Source organism: Aphanomyces astaci (genome assembly GCF_000520075.1).
Source record: "Aphanomyces astaci strain APO3 unplaced genomic scaffold supercont1.65, whole genome shotgun sequence".
Lineage (NCBI taxonomy): Eukaryota > Oomycota > Saprolegniomycetes > Saprolegniales > Verrucalvaceae > Aphanomyces > Aphanomyces astaci.
In genome coordinates, this window is record NW_009798328.1 from 49,216 (window position 1) to 70,909 (window position 21,694).

Below are 21,694 nucleotides of genomic sequence, written 5' to 3' on the forward strand. Positions count from 1 at the left end.
ATTTTTGACCTACCCGACACCACCTACCCAACTCCGTCGATTCATTTCTAATTCGACGAGAGGGTCGAATCTTCGCCGCGGGACTTGTGACGGAGCTGGAGCATGGGCTTGTACTACTATACCGCATCGTGGTATTACCATCGCAAAGGTATATTATTCGACGGGCCGACTACCTTCGAATTTGACCGTCCTGCCTTTTATTCTACAGGACCTTTCCCCAAAGGTCGTCAGCTTTAGCTAGCTTTTAGATAGTTCACTTTTACATTTGCCTAACATTGGATCTACTCCTTTCTTGCTGTGTTCTTCTTGGCCAAGCCGAGAGTATCCGGTCCTGAAGTCCGAACCTCCGGACCTTCGTAACTTTTGTGCGTCTAAACCCCTACGACCGTCACACAAAGAGCGTCCCGGGCACGAGGGTGATGGCCATGGACTGGACCGCCTTGTCCAGCAGCCACACGCAGCCCACGACCAGCGTGAACATGAGCACGATCAGCAGCGCAGGGAAGATGCGGCGCGAGTAAAAGTCGGCGTACGTGAATGAGCCTCTGGCGTTTTCCTTGAAGAGGATGTCCGAGATGAGGTAGCCAGAGATAACGAAGAATACGTCGACGCCTGTGAACCCTACCCGCCTTTGATCCATTGCGGGTACGCGTGGATCAGCACGGGAACCACCGCGAGTGTCCGTAGCCCGTGTCGAGTCTGTACTTGATCGATTGTTTGGGTTCCGGAGGTGTTACTTCTTCGGCTAGGATCCACCGGTGCGCCTGTAAACGCTATTTTACAGTTCTATCAGGGCAATTTACAGTTTTGACAATCCCACAGGGCGACTGTCACTGCTGCCCGAACAGGGCTTATATATATATAGTATATCATCAATCCGAACCTTAACGTGTTACAAAACCAATGTCGTCGAGTAGTTGAATTTATCTAAGTTCATGACCCAACAACTACAGTACAGTTGTAATTAGGCAAATTCCGAGGGTGATCTCAGATATACATTCTTAGTTTTTGTGTGCGTCGCACATGAAAAGCAACACACTTCAACCAATACTGTACATTGTTTTCTTAGTTTTTCCTTGCACATACACAACCCTACATACAGTATTTTCGTATCCATCAACCCTATTCCCACAACAAGCACTTGTTGGACGGGTTCAAGTTCGAGTCGGTGGGGCACTGGAATACACGGGCGAACTCAGCGTCGTTTTGCAACGCCCCTGTCACGCGGATCCGATTGGGCGGGTGCTTCTTCCACGCATTCCCAAGGAGGCGAGCATCTGTGGTCTTGGAGCACCAGGATTGGGCGAACGACAAGTAGAATAACTTGTCCCCTACTTCTTCCGTGTACTGGGACGGAAACTCCTTCAAGTACTCGTGGTATGCGCGGAAACTGGTCTTGAGACCCCCGTTGTCCGCAATGATTTCACCCAAAGAGAACAGGACGGTGTATTTGCCCAACACATCGCCAGTCAAATCGCTCTTGATGACAAATTTGGAGTATTGGTCGCTAATGCACCCGGATTTCGTCTCGAACGCAGTGATGGTTGCGTCGTTCGACCACCACTCGTTGTACTTGCCGTCGCCATCGAATTTACGGCCGTGGTTGTCGAACCCGTGGGTGATTTCGTGTCCGATGAGCGTCCCAATGGCACCAAAGTTCTGGGCGGCGTCAAACTGGCCGTCAAAGAATGGTTTTTGCAAAACGCCGGCCGGAAGCAAAATTCGATTCGTGTCGACGATGTAGAACGCGTTCACCTCATAGGTGAACTGGTCGAACTTGCGCGTGTTCACAGGTTGGCCGTTCAGCTTTAAGTTGGTGTCGATGTTCACTTGAGACACCTTCCACCGGTTGTTCAAATACGACTTCAAGTCCAACGTCAGCGTGGGGTACAGCTGTGGCTTTTCCGGGCCACCCAACAAGTGTACAAGCTTGGACAGCTTCGTTTGCGCATTGGCGCGGGTCGAGTTGTCCAACCAGTCGGAGGTGGCAATGCTAGTGGAGAAGGACGACCTCAAGGCCTTCACCAGATCGTCAGCCGTCTTGGCTGCATCAGCCGACCACACCGCGTCTAAGAAGTACTGGCCCAAGAGATCCCCCAAGATGGAGTGCGTCTCAGTGAAGCAGAACAATTTTTGAGAAGGTTCATCGCTTTCACCATTGATCTTCTTGCCAAACAAGTTCCAGTTGGCCGTGCGGAATTCAGGGTTCAAGTGTTTTGACGAGGCGTGGATGAACTTGTACTCCACGATGGTGCGGAGGTTGTCCAGCGGCGTGTTCTTCAACAACTCTTCGGTGTCGTCTAAGTAGCTCAAGTCCGTAAACCCTACCCAGTCGTTTGAACCACCCGACTGGTCGTAGATGTCGAAGCCATGGGCCTTGAGCCACGAGCCGACAAGCAGCGGGTATTTCTGGTCCAGTTGGCTGAACGTAAATGCAGTATAGCGAGACACAGCGGCCTCCATCTCCTTGAGCTCCCTGAGGGCGACACCGGCCAGATTTTGCTCGAAACGGATGATCACCGGCACGGCAGCCGCCACTTGCTCAGCAGTGTAGCCAGCTAGCTGCAACACCGACGCAATGTACACCTTGTACTCGGCTTCGACGAACTCCCACTCGGAAGGGGTGGTGTAGTACCAGCGATCCAGCGGCAGAGGGGCTCGGATACCGAAGAGGGCGTTCTTGGTCGAGTCGTTCTCGTCAGGTCTGGAGACGATGTCCACGAAGGCAGGGATTCCGTTCTTGGCCAATTCACCAGCCACAATGAGGAGGTCCAACGTGGTGTCGGCCGACCGAATGGCTTTGAACGAGTCCTCCAGCGGAGTCACGCCGAGCGACGATAGCGTAGCCGTGTCCAAACATGAGTGGTAAAACTTACCAAGCTTGGTCGTATTGTCAGTGATAAACTTCTCCACTAGGGCTACGTTTTGCTCGGAGATCTCGTAGAACGACGTATCGATTTGGGATTCGTCGGGGGGTATCACAGCATCCTTGTGCCACGCACCACACGCATATTGGTAAAAGTCGTCGCAGGGGTTGACGGAGTAGTCGATGAGCTTCGTCACAGACTCGGGGAGTTCCGTGACGGAGCCAGCCGTAGCGGCAGCGCCGAACACGCTGAGGGAGATGAGGACTTTGACCATCGTAGAGCGAAAAGGAAAATGAAGTTGGCCAAAAATGTCAACCATTGAAACGAAGACCACGCACGCGTGCAAGTCTGTCAACGCAATCAACCATGACGAATAATAATCCTTTGGAACAGTACCTATCCACTTGCTCAGCAACCAATTGGAAATGTTTTTATGCCATGGTATTTCCTATGCATCATGTCGCATGATGAAATATCGAGTTCCTGATCAAAGGCTTGATGGCTGACTTGAAGTAATGTTATGATAACAAATGTTTTGAGTGGAAAGTAGAAGAATTCACGTTGTTGCTGATTAGGCTAACATTGTCATGACGATTTACGTTGGCCAAAATTATATGCCTCAATCTCGCACTTGTTTGTGCTAGGAAAGGCTTGTAATTGCCTCCTAAGACATCGCGATTATGAAGTACGATCGATTTGTGAACTCGTCGTGTTGGTAGACCACCCCAAGACTCCAGTGATGCAAGGATTGAAAGCTTCGATGAAGTGCGTTGACGTCTCGGTACTAAACCTTTGGAACACTACAGTATCTATAAGTGCAATTGGTTCATCGAACGCATACTTGTGCAAAATGAAAAGAATCACGGAATTGCCTCAAATCAATTCATTTTGAATAGAGGCAGAGCGAATGTGGGGTAAGATGTACTACTTAGAGAGATTAAGTTTGGCAATGCTGTTTAAACACATTGAAGTATTCAACGAACGAATTTTGCTTTGACAAATTTCCATTTGTCCCTCATGCCATTGCACCGTGAAGACGAGGCATTTATGGCCTCGTCATGGTTCGCTACCAAAGGATGGCCAACGAAAAGAAGCGGAAGAAGGTAGAAGCTCAACGACGTACCGCATGAACCGTCAAGATCGAGCTGCAATGGACGCCTTCCGCATCATGCGTTTTCCGTACAGTAGGTGTAGTACCGGAGTTGACTTGTCGTCCCTCCCCTGGGGAATCCGGATAACAAGGGCCGCGTACGAAGACGAGGACCGAACTTCGAAGAAGATCGGTCGAAGCACCGAGGTATGAAGCGTTGAGCGAAGTAAAAACCGAAGATTACACACCGCCCCTGGTGGAGCAGGCGCGTTACAATTGGCGAAGCGGTTCCACAACATGTGGTTCTAGTGTCGGCCCTCGCGGAGGAGTGTCTTAGAAATGATAATCCAAACTCAATTAACCAGTAGTGACTTGTGTATTTTGACATTACTGTAACAGTAAAGTTGAATTTGTCACACAGTTTAGTTGTTATTAGTGTCTCAGTTTATGATCAGTAACTCGACCTTTTACGAAGCAAATGTGTTTTGACTGAAATTCTTGGAACTGATCAAATAGATGGCGGTATTTTTTGCATGCTGCAAATACCAAATTATACACACTATTTTGACGATGTGACATGGTCAAATTGTAAATATTGCTGGTATACAGTAACACAGCCATCTACTGGTTTTGAGACTTAATGTATCCTTGACCAAGGAGTCTGTCTGCATCCACCAACCCATCTCGATGAGACATTGAAGTCGGAATGTGGAAGGGAATACTCGTAGACCCATGCACTTGTTGTGATTGGCCTTCGTTAGGAATTAGTTCCAGTCGTATGGTGCCTGCCCTCCATCTATAAACTACTTCTAAGTACCCATTGACCAATTCCAACTGTCACGTTTTATATGGAGTACTTACTCGAAGTACCTACCTACTAGCTCCGGACGGAAATAGAAGTGCGATTTCAAAATCGTTGAAGGACGGAAATAGAAGTGCCATATGATTGACCATGAAAATAGAATAACCTTAAATCATGGTCACTCCAAGCTATAAAGAACAAGTCAATATAATAAAGCCGAAATTTTTATTTAATTATTCACGGTTGTATAGTGAAACTCATATATAATTGACTAATGATAATCCAAAACTCAATTTATCATACACTGTAGAATTAATTGACTCTTCCATTCAAGACCAAGTCTCTATATCTGAATCTAACGACATCACCAACAAATTTACAACCACAAAATTTAATATACTGTGCAAATCATTCAAACTTGGTCGTTCTAAACCGGGAGGGAAATCAGTACTCCTATGATACAGTTTATTCACCCGTAGCTCAGTCACGAAGCATTTGGTCAGTCTGCTTCTAGCGTTAGTAGTATTAATAGTCATTTGAGCGATAAATATCGATTTATTTAATGACGATTCACTCACTTTGTCATCATGTAGCCAAACTACTGTATCCATACACAGAATAATTCCCCGGCTTCCCCGGATTATTTCCGCAAGGATTTATCCGTCCCTCCCCTGGGGAATCCGGATAACAAGGGCTGCGTACGAAGACGAGGACCGAACTTCGAAGAAGATCGGTCGAAGCACGAGGTATAAAGCGTTGAGCGAAGTAAAAACCGAAGATTTCACAACGCCCCTGGTCCAGCAGGCGCGTTACAATTGCCTAAGCAGTTCCATAACATGTGGTTCTAGTATCGGTTCTCGCAGGGGAATGTCTTAAAAATGATAATCCAAACTCAATTAACCATACGCAGAATAAAAATGCATCACTAATTAAAAACGTAGTATATGACCAAACGTCTATTACTGTAGTATTAATACTACAGTAGTATTAATACTACTCTAGTCCACATGCCAACTTCAAGAGGATGGACTTGTAGGCCGGAGTACTGCACCCTATTACGAGTACTACGGTAGAACAGTAGTATCAATATGATTGAATTTTTCTGATAACGAAATTTGAAGGACAGTTGGAATTGGCCAATGGGTAGTTTATAGATGCAGGGGGCACCATACGACTGGAGCTTCTGCTTAAGTACTACGTAGTACTAAGTAATTCCTGACAAAGGGGAGTTCTCTATTCCACATGTCAACTTCAATGTCTCATCGAGAGTGGATTGATGGATGCACATTGGTCAATGGTATTCTCGGTTGGTTGCGTTGAACCACTTGCACGCGTGGTCTTCGCTTCAATGGTTGACATTTTTGGCCAACTTCATTTTCCTTTTCACTCTACGATGGTCAAAGTCCTCATCTCCCTCAGCGTGTTGGCCGCTGTCGCTACGGCTGGATCCGTCACAGAACTCCCCGAGTCTGTGACCAAGCTCATCGACTACTCCATCAACCCCTGCGACGACTTCTACCAGTATGCGTGTGGCGCGTGGTACAAGGATGCTGTGATACCCCCGGGTGAATCCTTAATCGATACGTCGTTCCATAAGATAGGCATCCAAAACGACGCCGTATTGACGAAGATTTTCTCTGACAACAAGACCAAGCTTGGTAAGTTTGGTGAGTTTTACAACTCCTGTTTGGATACGGCTACCCTATCGTCGCTCGGCCTGACTCCGCTGGAGGACTCGTTCAAAGCCATTCGGTCGGCCAGCACCAAGTTGGACCTCCTTATCGTGGCTGCCAAATTGGCCAAGAATGGCATCCCGGCCTTCGTGGACATTAAGTCCAAAGCTGACGACAACGACTTGACCAAGAACGCCCTCTTCGGTTACCGAACACCCCTGCTGCTGCCTCACTTACCTTACTACACCTCCCAGTGGAAGTACGTCGAACCCCTGTACGAGGTGTACATTGCGTCGGTGTTGCAGCTAGCTGGCTACACTGCTGAGGAAGTGGCCGCTGCCGTGCCGGTGATCACGCGTTTCGAGCACACTCAGGCCAATGTTGACCTTATCGAGCTCGAGGAGATAGAGGCCGTTGTGTCTCCGTATACTGCGTTTACGTACTACCAACTGGACCAGAAGTACCCGCTGCTCGTCGGCTCGTGGCTCAAGGCCAACGGCTTTAACGTCCGCGACGAGTACGGTGGGTCGAACGACTGGGTGGGGTTTAAGGACTTGACGTACTTTGACAAGACCGAAGAGTTATTGAAGAACACGACGCTGGACAACCTCCGCATCATCGTGGAGTACAAGCTCATCCATGACTCGTCGAACTACTTGACCCCTGAATTCCGCACGGCCAACTGGAACTTCTTCGACAAGAACTTCCATAGCGAAGACGTGGAACCTTCTCGTGAAAAGTTCTGCTTGTCTGAGACGCGCAAGACCTTGGGTGAGTTCGTGGGCCAGTACTACTTAGACGAGGTGTGGTCGGCTGATACGGCCAAGACGGCCGACGAACTGGTCAAGGCCTTGAGGTCGTCCTTCTCCACTAGCATTGCCACCGCCGACTGGTTGGACAACTCGACCCGCGCCAACGCGCAAACGAAGCTGTCCAAGCTTGTACACTTGTTGGGTGGCCCGGAGAAGCCGCAGCTGTACCCCACGCTGACGTTTGACTCGAAGTCGTATTTGAACAACCGGTGGAAGGTGTCTCAAGTGAACGTCGACACCAACTTAAAACTGAACGGTCAACCTGTGGACAGGCACAAGTTCGACAAGCCCCCCCATAAGGCGACCGCATACTTCATCGACGAAGAGAACAAAATTATGCTCCCGGCCGGCATTTTGCAAAAACCATTTTTTGACGCCCAGTTTGACGCCGCCCAGAACTTTGGTGCCATCGGGATGGTCATCGGACACGAAATTACCCACGGGTTCGACAACGATGGCCGCAGATACGATGGCGATGGCAACTTGAAACAGTGGTGGTCGAACGCCACCAGAACTGCGTTCGAGAAGAAAGCCCAGTGCATTAGGGACCAGTACGACAACTTTGTCGTCAAGAGCGATGTGACTAGTGCTGTGTTGGGCAACGTCAGCGGCAAGATCTCTTTGGATGAAAACATTGCGGACAACGGGGGGCTCAAGACCAGTTTCCGCGCGTACCACGAATACTTGAAGGAGTTCCCGTCCCAGTACACAGTAGAAGCAGGCGACAAGTTGTTCTACTTGTCGTACGCCCAATCCTGGTGCACCAAGAACACGGATGCGTCCGTCAGCCTGAGTTTGAGCAGGGAGCACCCGCTCGGTCGGTACCGCGTGACAGGAGCGTTACAAAACAACGCCGAGTTTGCCCGAGTGTTCCAGTGCCCCATCGACTCGAACTTGAACCCGTCCAAGAAGTGCTTGTTGTGGGAATAGGGTTGATTGATACGAAAATATGTGTAGCGTTCTGCATTTGTACCGGTAAGAATAAACTAAGAAAACGTTGTCTTGGGTAGAAGTGTGTTACTTTCACGTGCGGCGCACACCAAAACTAATAATGTATAGTATGTGAGATCACCCTTGGATTCGCCTAGTTAGTCGTTGGGTCATGAACTTGAGATAAAGTCAACTACTCGACGGGTTTGGTGCGCGCATGACATCGTGTCTCGAAGGTTGGGATTGATATGTATAGGTCCTGTTCGGCACCAGTTCCAGTCGCCCTGTGGGGCTGTCAAAACTGTAAATTTTCCGGATCCAATCTACTCTTCTCATTAAAGTAGATTTTTAAGCTCGCGTTTGTAAGGGTCAAAAAGTGTATTTGCGTTTAGCTATGGTGAAATGTCGTTTTTAAGATGAAATCTGATTTGCTTGACGGTGATCGCTCGACAAATGACCAGATTGCCATATTTACACTTTTCAAATGCCCTTGGACATTTTGGATCAGAAATCGCCGAATTTACAATGAGTTAATGATTCAGAAATGACGACCAAAGAGTCAAGGTTGTCATGTATGAAAGGGAAGGGATAGTAGACAACGTTTCAACAAACGGCGACGAGGTTGTGGAAGTGACACAGTCGTGGTGTTGTTTCCGGGTCTGACAAGAGCATTGCCAACACGATGGACACTTCCTACATGAAGATGCCGACGCGCAAAGGATTCGCACGCATGCTTGCCCGTGCCAAGAACCAGTGAGTTTAAACTTCACTAGCCGAGAATAGCATGATGTGGCGAACGATAGTCCGCCCGTCAGGTGGTACGTCAACTCGTCGAGAGCGGGCTTGACTTCAAACTCAGACATGCGAGAGAATGTTAAGTCGTCTAGACGAAGCGTTGCTCAGCCCCGAAGTTGAACTCTCCAGTTCGCTTCTTGCCATCGACGACTTTCATGTGTACAATTCCCTCATTAAAACAGTTCCACTGTTGTTTTGACCCGAAATACTGTTTCAATGAGATTTATAAGGAACTTTGTATGCTTAGACCACCTCACCTCTTATTAGGGGTTAATTGCATCTCAGTGGTTAGCGATGCAGTGAGATTTAGCATCGTATATACTCACCGGGGGTAGGACGGAGTCCCATGTTACAGGGCTACTGGAGAAAAGGTTGTGACAGAGCTGGAGCGTGGGCTTGTACTACTATACCACATCGTGGAACTGCCACCACAAAAGTATACTATTCGATGGACCAACGACCTTCGAATTCGGCCGTCTTGCTTCTATTCTTTACGACCTTTCCCCAAAGGTCGTCAGCCATAGCTAGCTTTTCGATAGTTCACTTTAACATTTGCCTAACATCGGATCTACTCCTTTCTTGTTGTGTTCTTCTTGGGCAAGCCGAGAGTATCCGGTCCTGAAGTCCGAACCTCCGGACCTTCGTAAATTTCGTGCGTCTAACCCTTACGAACGTCACAAAAATGGTGGAGAAGCAGGATATCTCTCCTGCCAAACCAAGAAATCCAGCACACCTGGATGAGCGAAGGCCTCTTGATCCACCTCCCGTCCAAGGAATCGCAGACGACACGGATATCGCCTCTGCCGTCTCAGTCCCCACCGATACGACACTTGACCTCGTGAGCGTAGCTGAAGACGAAGTACTCCTTAGCAGCAGCTCTGATGAAGCCTGAAAACGTCAGCCTTAACCTGCTCATGACACCCCTGTCCAGAAACAGTTGAAGTGAGACATCAACTACCGAATCCAACACCACTCCATCTAGCCCGCGCAGCAAGACTTGGAGAAACGAAGCAAAGGGCCAAAGTCTCAGACGAGGCCGCTGATACGAAAGTGATCTATCTATTGAGCCCCGAAGTTCGTGTCAAGAGCTTGTATACACAGACGATATGGCTGAAGCTAGCTCCGACGAAAAAACGTCAGACGAGTCCATGTTGACCGAGGGTAACGACGACGAGACGCTGACCCAGTCTCTTGTCCCGCTCCGATTGCGCGCTTGGACTCTAACGATTCGTACTCCTCGTCAAGTCCTACGCCTGAGGAGTTACCGCTACTGACCTATTGCGTGAAGTCGGCGACCAAAACAATTTTATCATTTGGCTCAAGTGTACCCACACCCATGGTGTACCAGTCTTGACAGAATCTACGCATGTAGTGACGACTCGCACCGTCCAGCTTAACGCTGAAGTCCATTTTTGTGACGGGTCACAAAAATCTAGCGAAGGTCTAGCTAGCGACCTCTGGGGAAGGACGGTCGAATTTGAAGATAATCACACCTATCGAACAAATATACCCAGTTGATTGTGGCGAGACAAGCTTCTCCTGAAAACTACGAAACCATTTTAGTACTGGACCAGCCGAGATCGCGCTTTGACTCTTCTTCGCCGACTTGTCTGGCCCTGCCGGCTTCCGACTTCGTTCACGAGACTGCCGTCTACAATGCTGCCTTACCATTTGGATTGTCCCCAGTCGCTCACGTCGATCCGAGATCTCGATCTCCCTCCCAACTGATAGACCACGTCTTCTCTGCTCGCCCAGACGAATCCACGGGTGCCGAGGCCATCACGGACCATGTCGAGTCCAGTCCGCTTCTCGACATGGCGCTCATTCATCAACCCAATCGTGGAACGTCATCAGCACTTGACGGTATTTGAACCGGACCTACGTTGGCCCAAAAGGAGTCGGTCGTCTGGTCGGCACCTTTGATGTGGCTGCAACGTGCAAACCACCGTTGGAGATGCTCCAACGTACCTTGACCTCGATTTTTAGCTTGATTATAAACTATGTGACATGTTTTAGGCATCGGCAGACAATTGTCTGCAGACTAGTGTCGTGGGGCTGGGATGCTTAATATTATTAATAATAGCGTATTAATAAATCCTACCATTACAATATATCAGAGTACCAGACGGGCTATATTATAGCATAAATCCTTTACAAGTATAATATTTCAGGTTACCAAACAGGCCCTAACTATGCCCGCTCCAGAAACAACGAATTTGCGGAAATGTTGTAATGCCCGACGCCGACAGGCAACAACGAAGATGCTTCAGCGGCATCTGACGAGTTCAAACGCTCCGATCCCAGTGACATATATGCCTCTAGTTAACGTTATTATATATTCGCAGTCTCCTCTGCGTTGGGGTAGAGATTTCGGACGATGTACGTTGTTTTTGATTTCGACGATTCTGCACATACATAATACTTTACAGCTGCGGTGGAGATGCTCTAAGAGCATCTCCACCGCATCCCAACTCGCCATCCCTAAAGATCATTACTACAGTTGTACCTCATAGTTACGGATACTACGCAGAATTTGGGTACTTATCAGGGTGATTTTGTCCCCATTTGCCTCGGATATCCCAAAAAGTGCAAATTATTGGGATATCGGAGGCAAATGAAGACAGAATCACCCGGATAATCCCCAAAATATCCGTACTGCAACATTAAGTAACGGTACAATCGAAGTCCTGGGTTATGGGAAAAATATTTGGGGATGCGGTGGAGATGCTTACAGACTGTTAATCAAGTACAAAATGAAACCGTCAAAATGGGTCATAATAATCCATTCATACTTAAATCAAGTTCAACATAACTGTCAAAATGTGTCAAATAATTCTATGCACTATTTATGAGCATAGTTTACAGCTAGTAATCACAGTTGTAATTAATCAAACAGGCCGCTGCGCTAGTGTGTTGGCAGGAATTAGGAATGGCGCCTCGCGCATGAAATATCACTTGAGTACCTCGAACTAATCCAACTGTGAACGCAAGAACGTGCCCCACGTAGAGCATTGAAACCTCGGAATCCCGACGCCCTGGAACCTACATTAGTTAAGTGTAGTTTTCATTTTCCGGAGTTTGGCGCATCGCCGATGGTTCGCTAACGCTAAACCCCGGCAATGCGCTGAACCCTCCCGATAATCAGAAGCAAGCTTACCTCCACTACGCTGCGAATGGCCGCGCACCCCCACGCAGATACAGAGAACGCTCAAGGCGCGGCGAACTCCTCATTGTGGCCCTCAATGAGAATTCGCAACTGGTGCGAATCGATTTCATGTAACATCCCGTTAACCGATAATTCACATATTTGAATTGTCCCTCAAAGACATATTTTGACTATTCAGTTTTTGACCGAATATATGATCTTGATAAAAGATGATGGATTATATTGAACTCAATTTTCATCTTGATTAAATTATGCAAGATTATCCTGACGGCGATTTTATCTTGATTAAATTATGTGACATTTTTTAGGTTTCGGACGGAATATTTTCTCGTGGGGCTGGTATTGATATAGCTTACTAGCGTAAATCCTACCAGTATATTAACGTAGTTGGTCAGTTTATGGTGCACGGTACAGTTTAAGGTGCACTCATTTGGCCAATGGAATTGATTTTGTTTTGGAATAGCCAATCGAATCACTAGAAAAATGAAATCACAAAAAAAAGCAAAAACAAAAACAGCTAACGTTATTATTAATAGTACTTCATGTACTGTACCAGTAAACGGATGTACGAATTGAAGTGTGGCGCAGTCAACATAACAGTAATCAGAGTACGTACTATTAATAGTAGTACAATGCGACACTAAATTTTCTCGTTTACGGTCGACAGTAAATGTAAGTATTAAATTTCTCGGATAACATTTATCCGATATTGTACCGGGTACAACAAATGCTTATGCCGGAAAACCGAAGTTTAATTTTAGCGCCAAATAAGTATACTGTCGCCGCGGTGGAGATGGTCTTATAATGTAATTTCTTTATAGACGAATAGTAACTATATAAATAGATATGTGTATTGTTTGCTCTAGGCATTCCCAGTACTTAAATCAAATCTACATTTCGGCAGATCAATGATTCACTGTTTGGAATGGCCGTATTTACAATTATATTACTTAAATTCCAAACATTTTAATTGCCTTCTAGGTGAATCGAACTAACAGCAAAGGGACTAACTGTAAAGATTATAAAAATGCAGCTGGTTGTAAGGGGGAGTTCAAATTAGTTTTCAGAAATAGCATGAGCCAATCAAAATCGACTTACCTCTTATTTTTTCACGATTTAGACCTCTTTCTCTATTTTTGGTATAGAGAGTTGCGTAAAAAATCGCACAAAACGAGGTAAAAAGGTAGGAAACTGTACTTGGAACCAATTTTTCATTTTGCTAAAAATATCTACTTGGAACAGGCCCTAAATACTGCATGAAATATGCTCCAAACAAACATAATCAAAATTCGGCAAGTCAATGATTGCTTACGTTAGCTTCACTACAGCAGGACTACCTGTACAGTAGTACGAAGTACAACCTCCGTATGGAAATGATTTACTGATTTGGCTTTTTTTCGCTTTTAACAAGTGTACCTCTGCCAAAATAGGTTATTGCCCGGACTATAGGTATACTTCGAAATAGAGAATTTCATTGGGAACCTGATTTTACTCATTAGAAAGCCCTAATTAGAATACCCTTGAAGTTATACACAAAAACTATCAGGAATATATTTAACGTAGATTTCCAATTTAAGAGACATGGGACAATTTAAGGGACATCGGATTCAGCCAATCACCCACCTTGAAATTTGTGTAGAATTACCTCTTTAAATAAATGTTCTTCATGATCCCATGTGTTTTATATAAATCAATTAACTAATTGGCTCTATAAATACATAACCTGTTGAGATTGCATATGTACCTGACAGAATATTATACCCTAACCACAAAAAAAATGCATGGATCAATACTACGATCAAACTTAAAATATGTCCCTTAAACTGTCGCCTACTTTTGATGTGTTTCTGCTTAGAAAATGGGATATTAGGACATGATAGATACTGTGAAAATAGATGTTTCAGTGCTTGTTGGAAAGACCTGCGTTTCCTGTTCAATTATCAGTTTTCAGAAGTCGAAACCCATTCCTCAGTGTCGAGCTGCTACCATTTCCCGACAGCGACTCGAAAATATGTCTCCTAGGGCATCCCCACCAGTGCGACTGTATAATCAGACTGTAAAATACCGTTTTACAGTTCCTGTATTTTGATTTTCGTCAACCCCAGCGGTAAAACATCCGAATAATGTTTTTATCCGGAAGTGACGCACGTTTGTGTGAAGGCATGATGGTGTGGGAGGACGACGATGATGGCATGGATCAAGCTTGGGAGATTCTTGGATTTCATCAGTATTCTGCGCGCCCTAAAGGCTCTACTGCCAACCTCCAGCCAAACCTACCACGAGATAGCGAGACTGCGCAGGCTCGGATTTACCTACTACTTTGGTCCCAATCCAATCTACGGCGAAGCCAAGTTTCGCCGTCGTTTTCGAATGGCCAGACCGCTGTTTGAACGAATCATGGACGGTGTGGTGATACGTGATGAGTACTATCCTTGGACGCATCTTGAGAGATGTTGATCCATGACCGAACAAGCTGGCAGTCTTCGTCGGTCGTGAAGTTGGAGCCACGGACTGATTGTTGACTACAAAACGCACATGATTGGACAAAATCATCCATTGATAGCATGCTATTGGCTAATTCGTCAAAACTGTATTTTACAGTCGCGACTGTAAATCTGGCCGATTTGCCGTCTCGCGGTAAAATTTTACAGTTTCCTGTATTTTACAGTCGCCCGGTGGGGTTGTCAAAACTGTAAATAATCCGGATAGAACTGTATAATAGCGTTTACAGTCGCACCGGTGGGGATGCTCTTAAATTGGAAATCTACGTTATCTGACAAAAACTGCCAGGAATGATGATTGGTTTTCATTGTGTTTCCTCATAATTTTTATATAGCTATATCTGATATGTAGTAGAATTATCCATATATATAGATTTAGGACAAAATAGGTCATACAGTAAAAATTTCAGTACACCGTTGACCGTAATTAGTAAAGATTGAGAATTAGTGTGGATTCAGAATTAGTGCGGTTCTCACTAATACATGTGTGATGGAATTCGAGAATTTGTGGTTGGTGATTACTGTAGTGCAGACCAATTTCGTGAAATGTTGGGTGTTTGGGGTGTATGCCACGATGCCCAATTGTTCTGGTAGTCATAGAAAGCCATCAAATGTAGTGTAACATTAGCAACCTACACTTATGACTGTTTACATCAAAGCTGATTTGTGATGCGACTTATCATGACAAATCCCTCATACAAAATCAAGATATGAATCCTTACTAATGCTCAATATTCAAAGTTGGTGCGGTCCGCATAAATAGATGTGCCGTAGGTCTGGTGACGAGGTCGAAAATTAGTCCAGTCGGTACTATTACTGTCAACGGTGTACCTTTATAAACAGATAAAAATTGTACGTAAGTGGTAAATCTAACAAACATTTCAGTGCGGAGCTTGTTACTGCACTACATTGTAGTAATACCGTTAACATTAGAAGAAGTAAACGATGAACACACGAGGAGACAGCGCCCAAAGCGTAAGCGGTATACAATTTAAAGCGTAATCGAAAATTGTGTTATGTCATGGAACAGGCGGTGCTACGTAGTACTAACCATCGACTGTGTCTCGGAATTAACTGACTTTCTTACCAAACTCTCTCTGTCCATATTGTCAAATTGATTCGAAACTGGAGCCCTCAGCAGAATCAAATGTCTTAGGAGAATGGATTAAAGAACCGCCAAAGCCAATCAAATCACATTCTGGTACATTGCCCTCCATACTGTAGTATACTACGTAGTATATACTAAGTTTTGTGTAGTATAGCTTGTACACGCTTAAATTGGATCAAATGGATTCGAATGCAATTGGCGAAATGACTTAAGTCCAAATTTGGGTGAAATGCGCAATTTCCTATACTATACGTGTAGGATGCACTATGTATGTACTGCACGTCGCTCGCCCGAGTTGAAATCTATCGGATAATATTATTGTGCTTTTACCCCGAATTTGACCTTTTGTGCTGATTTGCCAAATCTATCCATCAATTCGTTGTAACTTGGTGACTTTTGTAAGAAAAAATCGTCCATTGTCACACTAGTTTCATCCACACACTATTTCGATGTGGAATACGTGGATAAGTTGATTGGCTACTTGATTCGTGATCTGAGTTTTGATTGGTCGATCTTTGATTGTGTGCCGATTTGGTTCGAGCACCCGTCTCCAATTTCGAATTTAACTTGTTGTATCGACTTGAAAAGTTCGCTAATCAGATTTCATTTTAAAAACGACGTCATGTGAAAAAGACACTTTTCAACCGAGCTTAAAAAGAAGACTAGTTTGGATTAATAATTATTATTGGACAAGTTGGTTTCGTTTGAAATTGGTGCATTTTTTTGGTTGTCACATATATATATATGGTGTCGACAATTATTCCTCACCAATGAACACACTGACTAAAGCAGCAACGGGTTGGCGCCCGTGCTGTCGTCTTCCTTTTGCTCTTCTTCGACGGCTAGCGCTGCGGCCACGGCGGCGGCGGCGGCCGTTTCTTCGTTTTGGACTTCTTCCGGGGTTGGATGCAGTGGCGCTGCCACGTCATCATGGCTGTCCTCGTTGGGCGATTGGTCGACAGGTTTAAGCTGCTGGGTCTGGGCGAATCGGAGCGCCGCTTCTCGGAGCTCCATGTCCTTCTGCATCACTTCCTGGTACTGTTCCCACAGCGTCGAGATCAAGATCGTGCCGCTGTTGATGGCATTCGTGAGCGCTTTGATTTCGCCCGCCAAGATCTTGTTTTGCTTGGTGTTGGCTACTACCGTCGCTTCCGACAACCCTGTCACACATATAACAAAGATATACAAGGAAGGTCAACTCGTACGTATGATAGATGGATGGTTTTGCCTACCGGAAGACGACGACGGCCGACCAACGGGGGGGCGCACGGAATCGACGGAAGAACCGGAAACCGACGTCTTCTTCAAGGAAGAGGTCGCCGCCGTCTTGGAAGATGGTGGCACTGCTTCCTTCTTTGCCGGCACGGACTTAGCTGATTTCGTGTCCACCTTCGACTTGGTGGACAAGGGGACGGCGGGAACACTTGCCTTTTTGGTGACGGCGACTGCTTTCTTGGCAGGGATGTCCTTCTTGGCGGGTTTGGACGATCGAGGTTCTTTTGTCACCTGGAATGGACTCGTACGGGCCGACACGCGCTGGCGCTTGGTCGCAGGGGCATCCACCACTTCGATGCCATCTTCGTCGTCATCTTGTGCGTCGTCGTCGCTCTCGTGCTTGGACGACTTGGCAGATCGTTTTTGGTTCTTCGGGGCAGGTCGGGCATCCTCGTCCTCGTCGCTGCCGTCGTCGTCATCGTCGTCGCTGTCATGCTTGGACGACTTGGAAGATTGTTTCTTCGCCGCCGGTCGGGTACGTTCCTCGCCATCGCTTCCATCCTCGTCTTGGTCATCGTCTTCATCGGACGCCAAGTCAATGGTTTCCTTGCGCTGCCGATCGTTGGAGGCTTCGACAGATGACTGCACGAGGTAGAAGTTGGTCGGGACGCGCGAGCGCTTGTTGCGAGTCGATGTGCCGGTGGTGACCTTCTTGGCCTTTGCCTTGGCAGGAGACTTCTTGTCATCCTTCTTCGGGGTTCCCTTGGCAGATGAAGGAGACTTGATGCCCTTAGCCGCTTTCTTCGGTGCCGACACGTCTTCCACGGTGTCGCCCAGGTCAAAGTTGTGCTTCATGCTGCTTTATCGTGGGGAGAGCAAACGTACGCAAATGAGGCAGAACCCCGCCAGACACTGGAGAAACGTTCTGATTGGCGGAATGTTTCGCGCGGAGAAATCGACCAATCCACGGCGAGGATTTCTGGCTCAGTGCAATTGCGTTAAACGAAAAAGCAAATAACGTACACGTTTAAACAAACTCGAACCAAATTCAAATTCCAAACATCGCGCCAAATGCAATTGAGTACTTCGAAGTACAAAAGAACCAACCCCGATAAGATGGAGAGTAGTTTGTTACACGACCTAAATATGGTGGGTAGTGGGCGGTTGTCATGTTGGCCGTACCTTGACAGTCGAGACTACGCTTAGTAGTATAGTATAGTCTCATACAAGTACTAACAACTACACTCCACTTGATGGAATCCACCTTTTCGCGTGTAACGTTAGTTCGAATCGAAGGTCGTCACTTCGTGGTAGTAGCGAGCAGTTCAAATATTGGCATAAACGAAATGAGTGAAAGTATTAATAGTGTTGCATAGTGTTTGATCTAGTTATTAATAGCTAGCTACTTGTAGTTAAATTTGTATATTTTCAATGTATTTACCATTACAAGTAGTAGTTAACTAGTGATTTTGTACGTTTCTGTGTACTAGTATTCGAATGATGCATAGAACTTTACAACGAACATATTAGACGCTACAAACTGCGGAGCGACTGGTGGCGTTAACGTTGTACTATCTCCATCTACTCCGTAGAACCAGCAACCTTGTAGCTTTAGTTTTGCCAAAAGGAAAGGGAAAACAATGCATGTACATACAGTATGTACTCGGATACGATAAAGCTCGACCTAACTATATTGACTGTGAAGTCCTTTTATTTCGTTTTGCGCCTTGGCAGCAGAAACGCAAATGCAACACTGAAAAATGACTTTTCACTTTATATGGCAATGCGCCGGAAGGGGTAATTATTATGTGAATTGATAAACCGGAAGGGATAATTATTATGTGAATGGATAAACAAGAAGGATGTTATCGCGAACAGTGTTGCTGCAGAAATATTGACCATAGATCGTAGGCCCACTTCGGCAAGTTTACTTGTTTCCGCGAAAACTCATTGATACACATAGGGTTAGGTACACTATTGTCGTACGACGTAGTATAAGTTTATACAATAAAACCATGTGATTAAATAAAAAACCTATTGACTTTAAGAGTATTCAGCGTACTCATATGGCGAAGGCCCTTGCGTTTGCACATTGATGACGTGGCCCGATATAGATACCGTATGGGGAAATCAAGCGACTGGGTTTTACTCACCAGTAAGCTGACTTTGGTTTGGTTTCGGAACAGATAGATGGCTTGAAATAGATCATTATTCCTCGATGAAACGCAATTTCGTAATCCTGAACTTTGGAGGTACCAACCGACCTATTTTTGAAGCAAGGTCTGCCTTTAGCGGTTTTCGGGGTTTCACAGATCCTTGTCCAGAGCGATTTTGGCAATACATGATGGAAACGACTTTGACTATCGGAATTTCAGAATAAAAACTAAAACATCTCCCACAAGAGGCCAGGCTCTTGAGTCATTACGAAGCGACAACTCGTTTATTTGATCTCCATATTTTGTGTACAATTATGTACGCTATTGTTATGTATGTATGTGATCACACCATGTTTTCTTAAGTTGGAGCCTGTTCGAGCAAAATATAGATTGCAGCAGGAGACTGATTGAAGGATTCAGTGGATACCGGTAAATACCGGGAGACAAGAGCACCCCGCACACATCTTGGATGATTTCCAACCAAGCAATGTGGACGTGAGTTCATTTGTGTCGTGGGTCAACCATGAAATAATCGGATTCCGGGTGATTATTTCGTGCAATAGGGTAAATGTGATCAAAGCACAAGTGAAAGCAGAGCTAACGCTGTCTCGTAAGCCGACTCAACAAATGTCCAGCTGAAGATAGCGAAGCTTACGCTACATTTGATATGAAAAATAATGTCGCAATTTAAGCAGGAACATTCATGATTAATTTATCCATGACTTTCGCGTCGTGACAGCGAATGTTATCAAAGATGAGCCTGTCAAGATGGGAATTTTCGCTCGCCCCTTAGTCACGGCTTTTCGTCGCCCTCCACAGCTTCAGAACCTTTTCCCCTCCATCAGTCCATGATCATACACTCTGAGAGTTCCCCCTCACCGAAGCCGTGACGTGACGCGTTCCGCGTCATCCCGTCGTCAGTATTCTCTCATCACGGTCAACTCAGTGACATGATATTTTCTGTCTAAGCTCAGTGATCACGGCCGATCATTACGGAAATGACCTTTGGTTCTCGCCAATCAGTGTTCAACTCTTGCACGGTTTGTGCCTGTAGAACTAGCTTGTTCTCCATAATTTCATTTTTGGTTTTCCCATCATGTGCTCGAGTGATCTGTCCTACGGCGGATACTTTGGGCCCTTGTGCTACCTTTCCTACCGCCGCACTTCCTCTGATCACTCCCAACACTGCCAACTCGCGCCATGACACAGGTGGTCCTCAACCGAGGCCACCGGGTGCCGACCCTTGGCGAACCGACACGAAAAGACATAGTATTACTAGGACGTAGAAAACAGAACACCTGTCCCAGCCAACTGCCAGAATCTCACTCTTGGTTCTGCAACGTCGTGCTAACGTCAAGTCAATCAAGTGTGTGGTTTGCAGGGAGTCGGCACTCCCCCATTTGGTTGTTTGTGTTGGCACTGGCGTGGGAAACAACACAAAGACATATGAGGACAAGCTACGGGCGAATGCGCAACGCATGGGTGGCGAGTGGCGTCAGCGTGCAGTGGGGTGGATCCATTCCACTGACCGAAGCCTCCTGAAGGCTACATGCACCTATGTTTGGCGAGCGCCTGTGGAACAACTAGGATGACTACCGTGACCGCATCATGGAAATCGTCGGACAACCAGCGACCAAGTGGACACCCACCAAGTCAGACATGCAAAACTACTGTCGGACGTTGAGTGTCGACCCTCATGGAGACGTGACCAGTCGCCTGGTGTCATTTATGGAGCGGGTTGATGACGGCATCGACGAAAATGGCTTACGTCAACAACTCAAGGACTCAACTATGCTGAGAACGTTCGTCAAGGTGGTAGCAGCGCGTGTCACATCCAGCTACCTACTCGACAGAGTCGAAGAGCAAATGAAGACCGTGCCAGCGAACGATCTGGTGGCCTTTGCAGATATCCTACGCGAACAGCTAGACCGAACGCATGATGCGGACATGGTCAATCAACAAAGAAACAGCTATGGTTCGAAGCGTGGCCGTGAAGAAGACGACCAAGGGCGCCGCATTACGAAACATGCGAAGAAGGCCAACCAAGCTGTTCGAGATCGGCGGGAATTACGAGGAAATTACCCACGTCCACCAGGTGGATATATCAAGCCGGAAAGAAGTGCAGTGGTGTGGTCCCCGTTGACACAAAAGCGAACGGGGGACCCACCAGCCACGAAGTACGGACCGCAAGCGAACTCGCGCCCAAGACATGATGATCGCCATGTCCAAGCTGTGCGTGATGAAGCACGCCCTCGATTTGCACCCGGCCGGGATGACCGCGACCTGCTGTGCTTTGTCTGCCAGCAGCCAGGACATATGGCCCGGGAATGTCCCAACAAAAAAGACGGGGATAGCGGCGATACAAGCTGGAAGAAGGGCAAGAACGCCGTCAAGCGGTTCAAGGCGCGGGAACGCAAAGCGAATATGCAAGCGAAGCGAATGAAGAAACCCCCACCGCCCAGCAATGAGGATGATGGACGTTGGGTGCGGCTGAACAGTGTGCTGGAAGTTCCATACTGCCCGGACACCGGCGCAGACCAAAATATTGTGCCCCAAGCCATGGTGGATGAACTTCAAGC

General features: G+C 46.6%; 4 protein-coding genes across 4 annotated transcripts; 1 reads left to right on the top strand and 3 right to left on the bottom strand.

The window, feature by feature from the left end:
* Nucleotides 1-270: 270 nt before the first annotated feature.
* H257_15010 (hypothetical protein) lies at nucleotides 271-675 on the bottom strand. Its single transcript, XM_009842981.1, has one exon. It carries the CDS (start codon nucleotides 638-640, stop codon nucleotides 389-391), a length of 252 nt encoding a protein of 83 aa, XP_009841283.1. The 5' UTR covers nucleotides 641-675; the 3' UTR covers nucleotides 271-388.
* Nucleotides 676-1,122: 447 nt separating this feature from the next.
* H257_15011 (hypothetical protein) lies at nucleotides 1,123-3,141 on the bottom strand (the record flags this gene model as incomplete). Its single annotated transcript, XM_009842982.1, has 1 exon — nucleotides 1,123-3,141. The coding sequence occupies one exon, from the start codon at nucleotides 3,139-3,141 to the stop codon at nucleotides 1,123-1,125; it is 2,019 nt and encodes a 672-aa protein (XP_009841284.1).
* A 3,011-nt stretch (nucleotides 3,142-6,152) lies between these two features.
* Nucleotides 6,153-8,174, top strand: H257_15012 (hypothetical protein; the record flags this gene model as incomplete). Its single annotated transcript, XM_009842983.1, has 1 exon — nucleotides 6,153-8,174. One exon carries the CDS (start codon nucleotides 6,153-6,155, stop codon nucleotides 8,172-8,174), a length of 2,022 nt encoding a protein of 673 aa, XP_009841285.1.
* An 8,214-nt stretch (nucleotides 8,175-16,388) lies between these two features.
* On the bottom strand, nucleotides 16,389-17,841 carry H257_15013 (hypothetical protein). The gene is made up of 2 exons (XM_009842984.1): nucleotides 16,977-17,841; nucleotides 16,389-16,904 (listed from the first exon to the last, which is right to left on the bottom strand). Exons 1-2 carry the CDS (start codon nucleotides 17,812-17,814, stop codon nucleotides 16,528-16,530), a joined length of 1,215 nt encoding a protein of 404 aa, XP_009841286.1. The 5' UTR covers nucleotides 17,815-17,841; the 3' UTR covers nucleotides 16,389-16,527.
* Nucleotides 17,842-21,694: the final 3,853 nt, after the last annotated feature.

Bases quoted from the DNA above. Each gene is read 5' to 3' on its own strand.
- H257_15010 (XM_009842981.1), bottom strand. From the start codon at position 640: ATGGATCAAAGGCGGGTAGGGTTCACAGGCGTCGACGTATTCTTCGTT.
- H257_15013 (XM_009842984.1), bottom strand. From the start codon at position 17,814: ATGAAGCACAACTTTGACCTGGGCGACACCGTGGAAGACGTGTCGGCA. The intron at 16,905-16,976 runs GTAGGCAAAACC...TATGTGTGACAG, and splicing joins TCGGCCGTCGTCGTCTTCCG to GGTTGTCGGAAGCGACGGTA.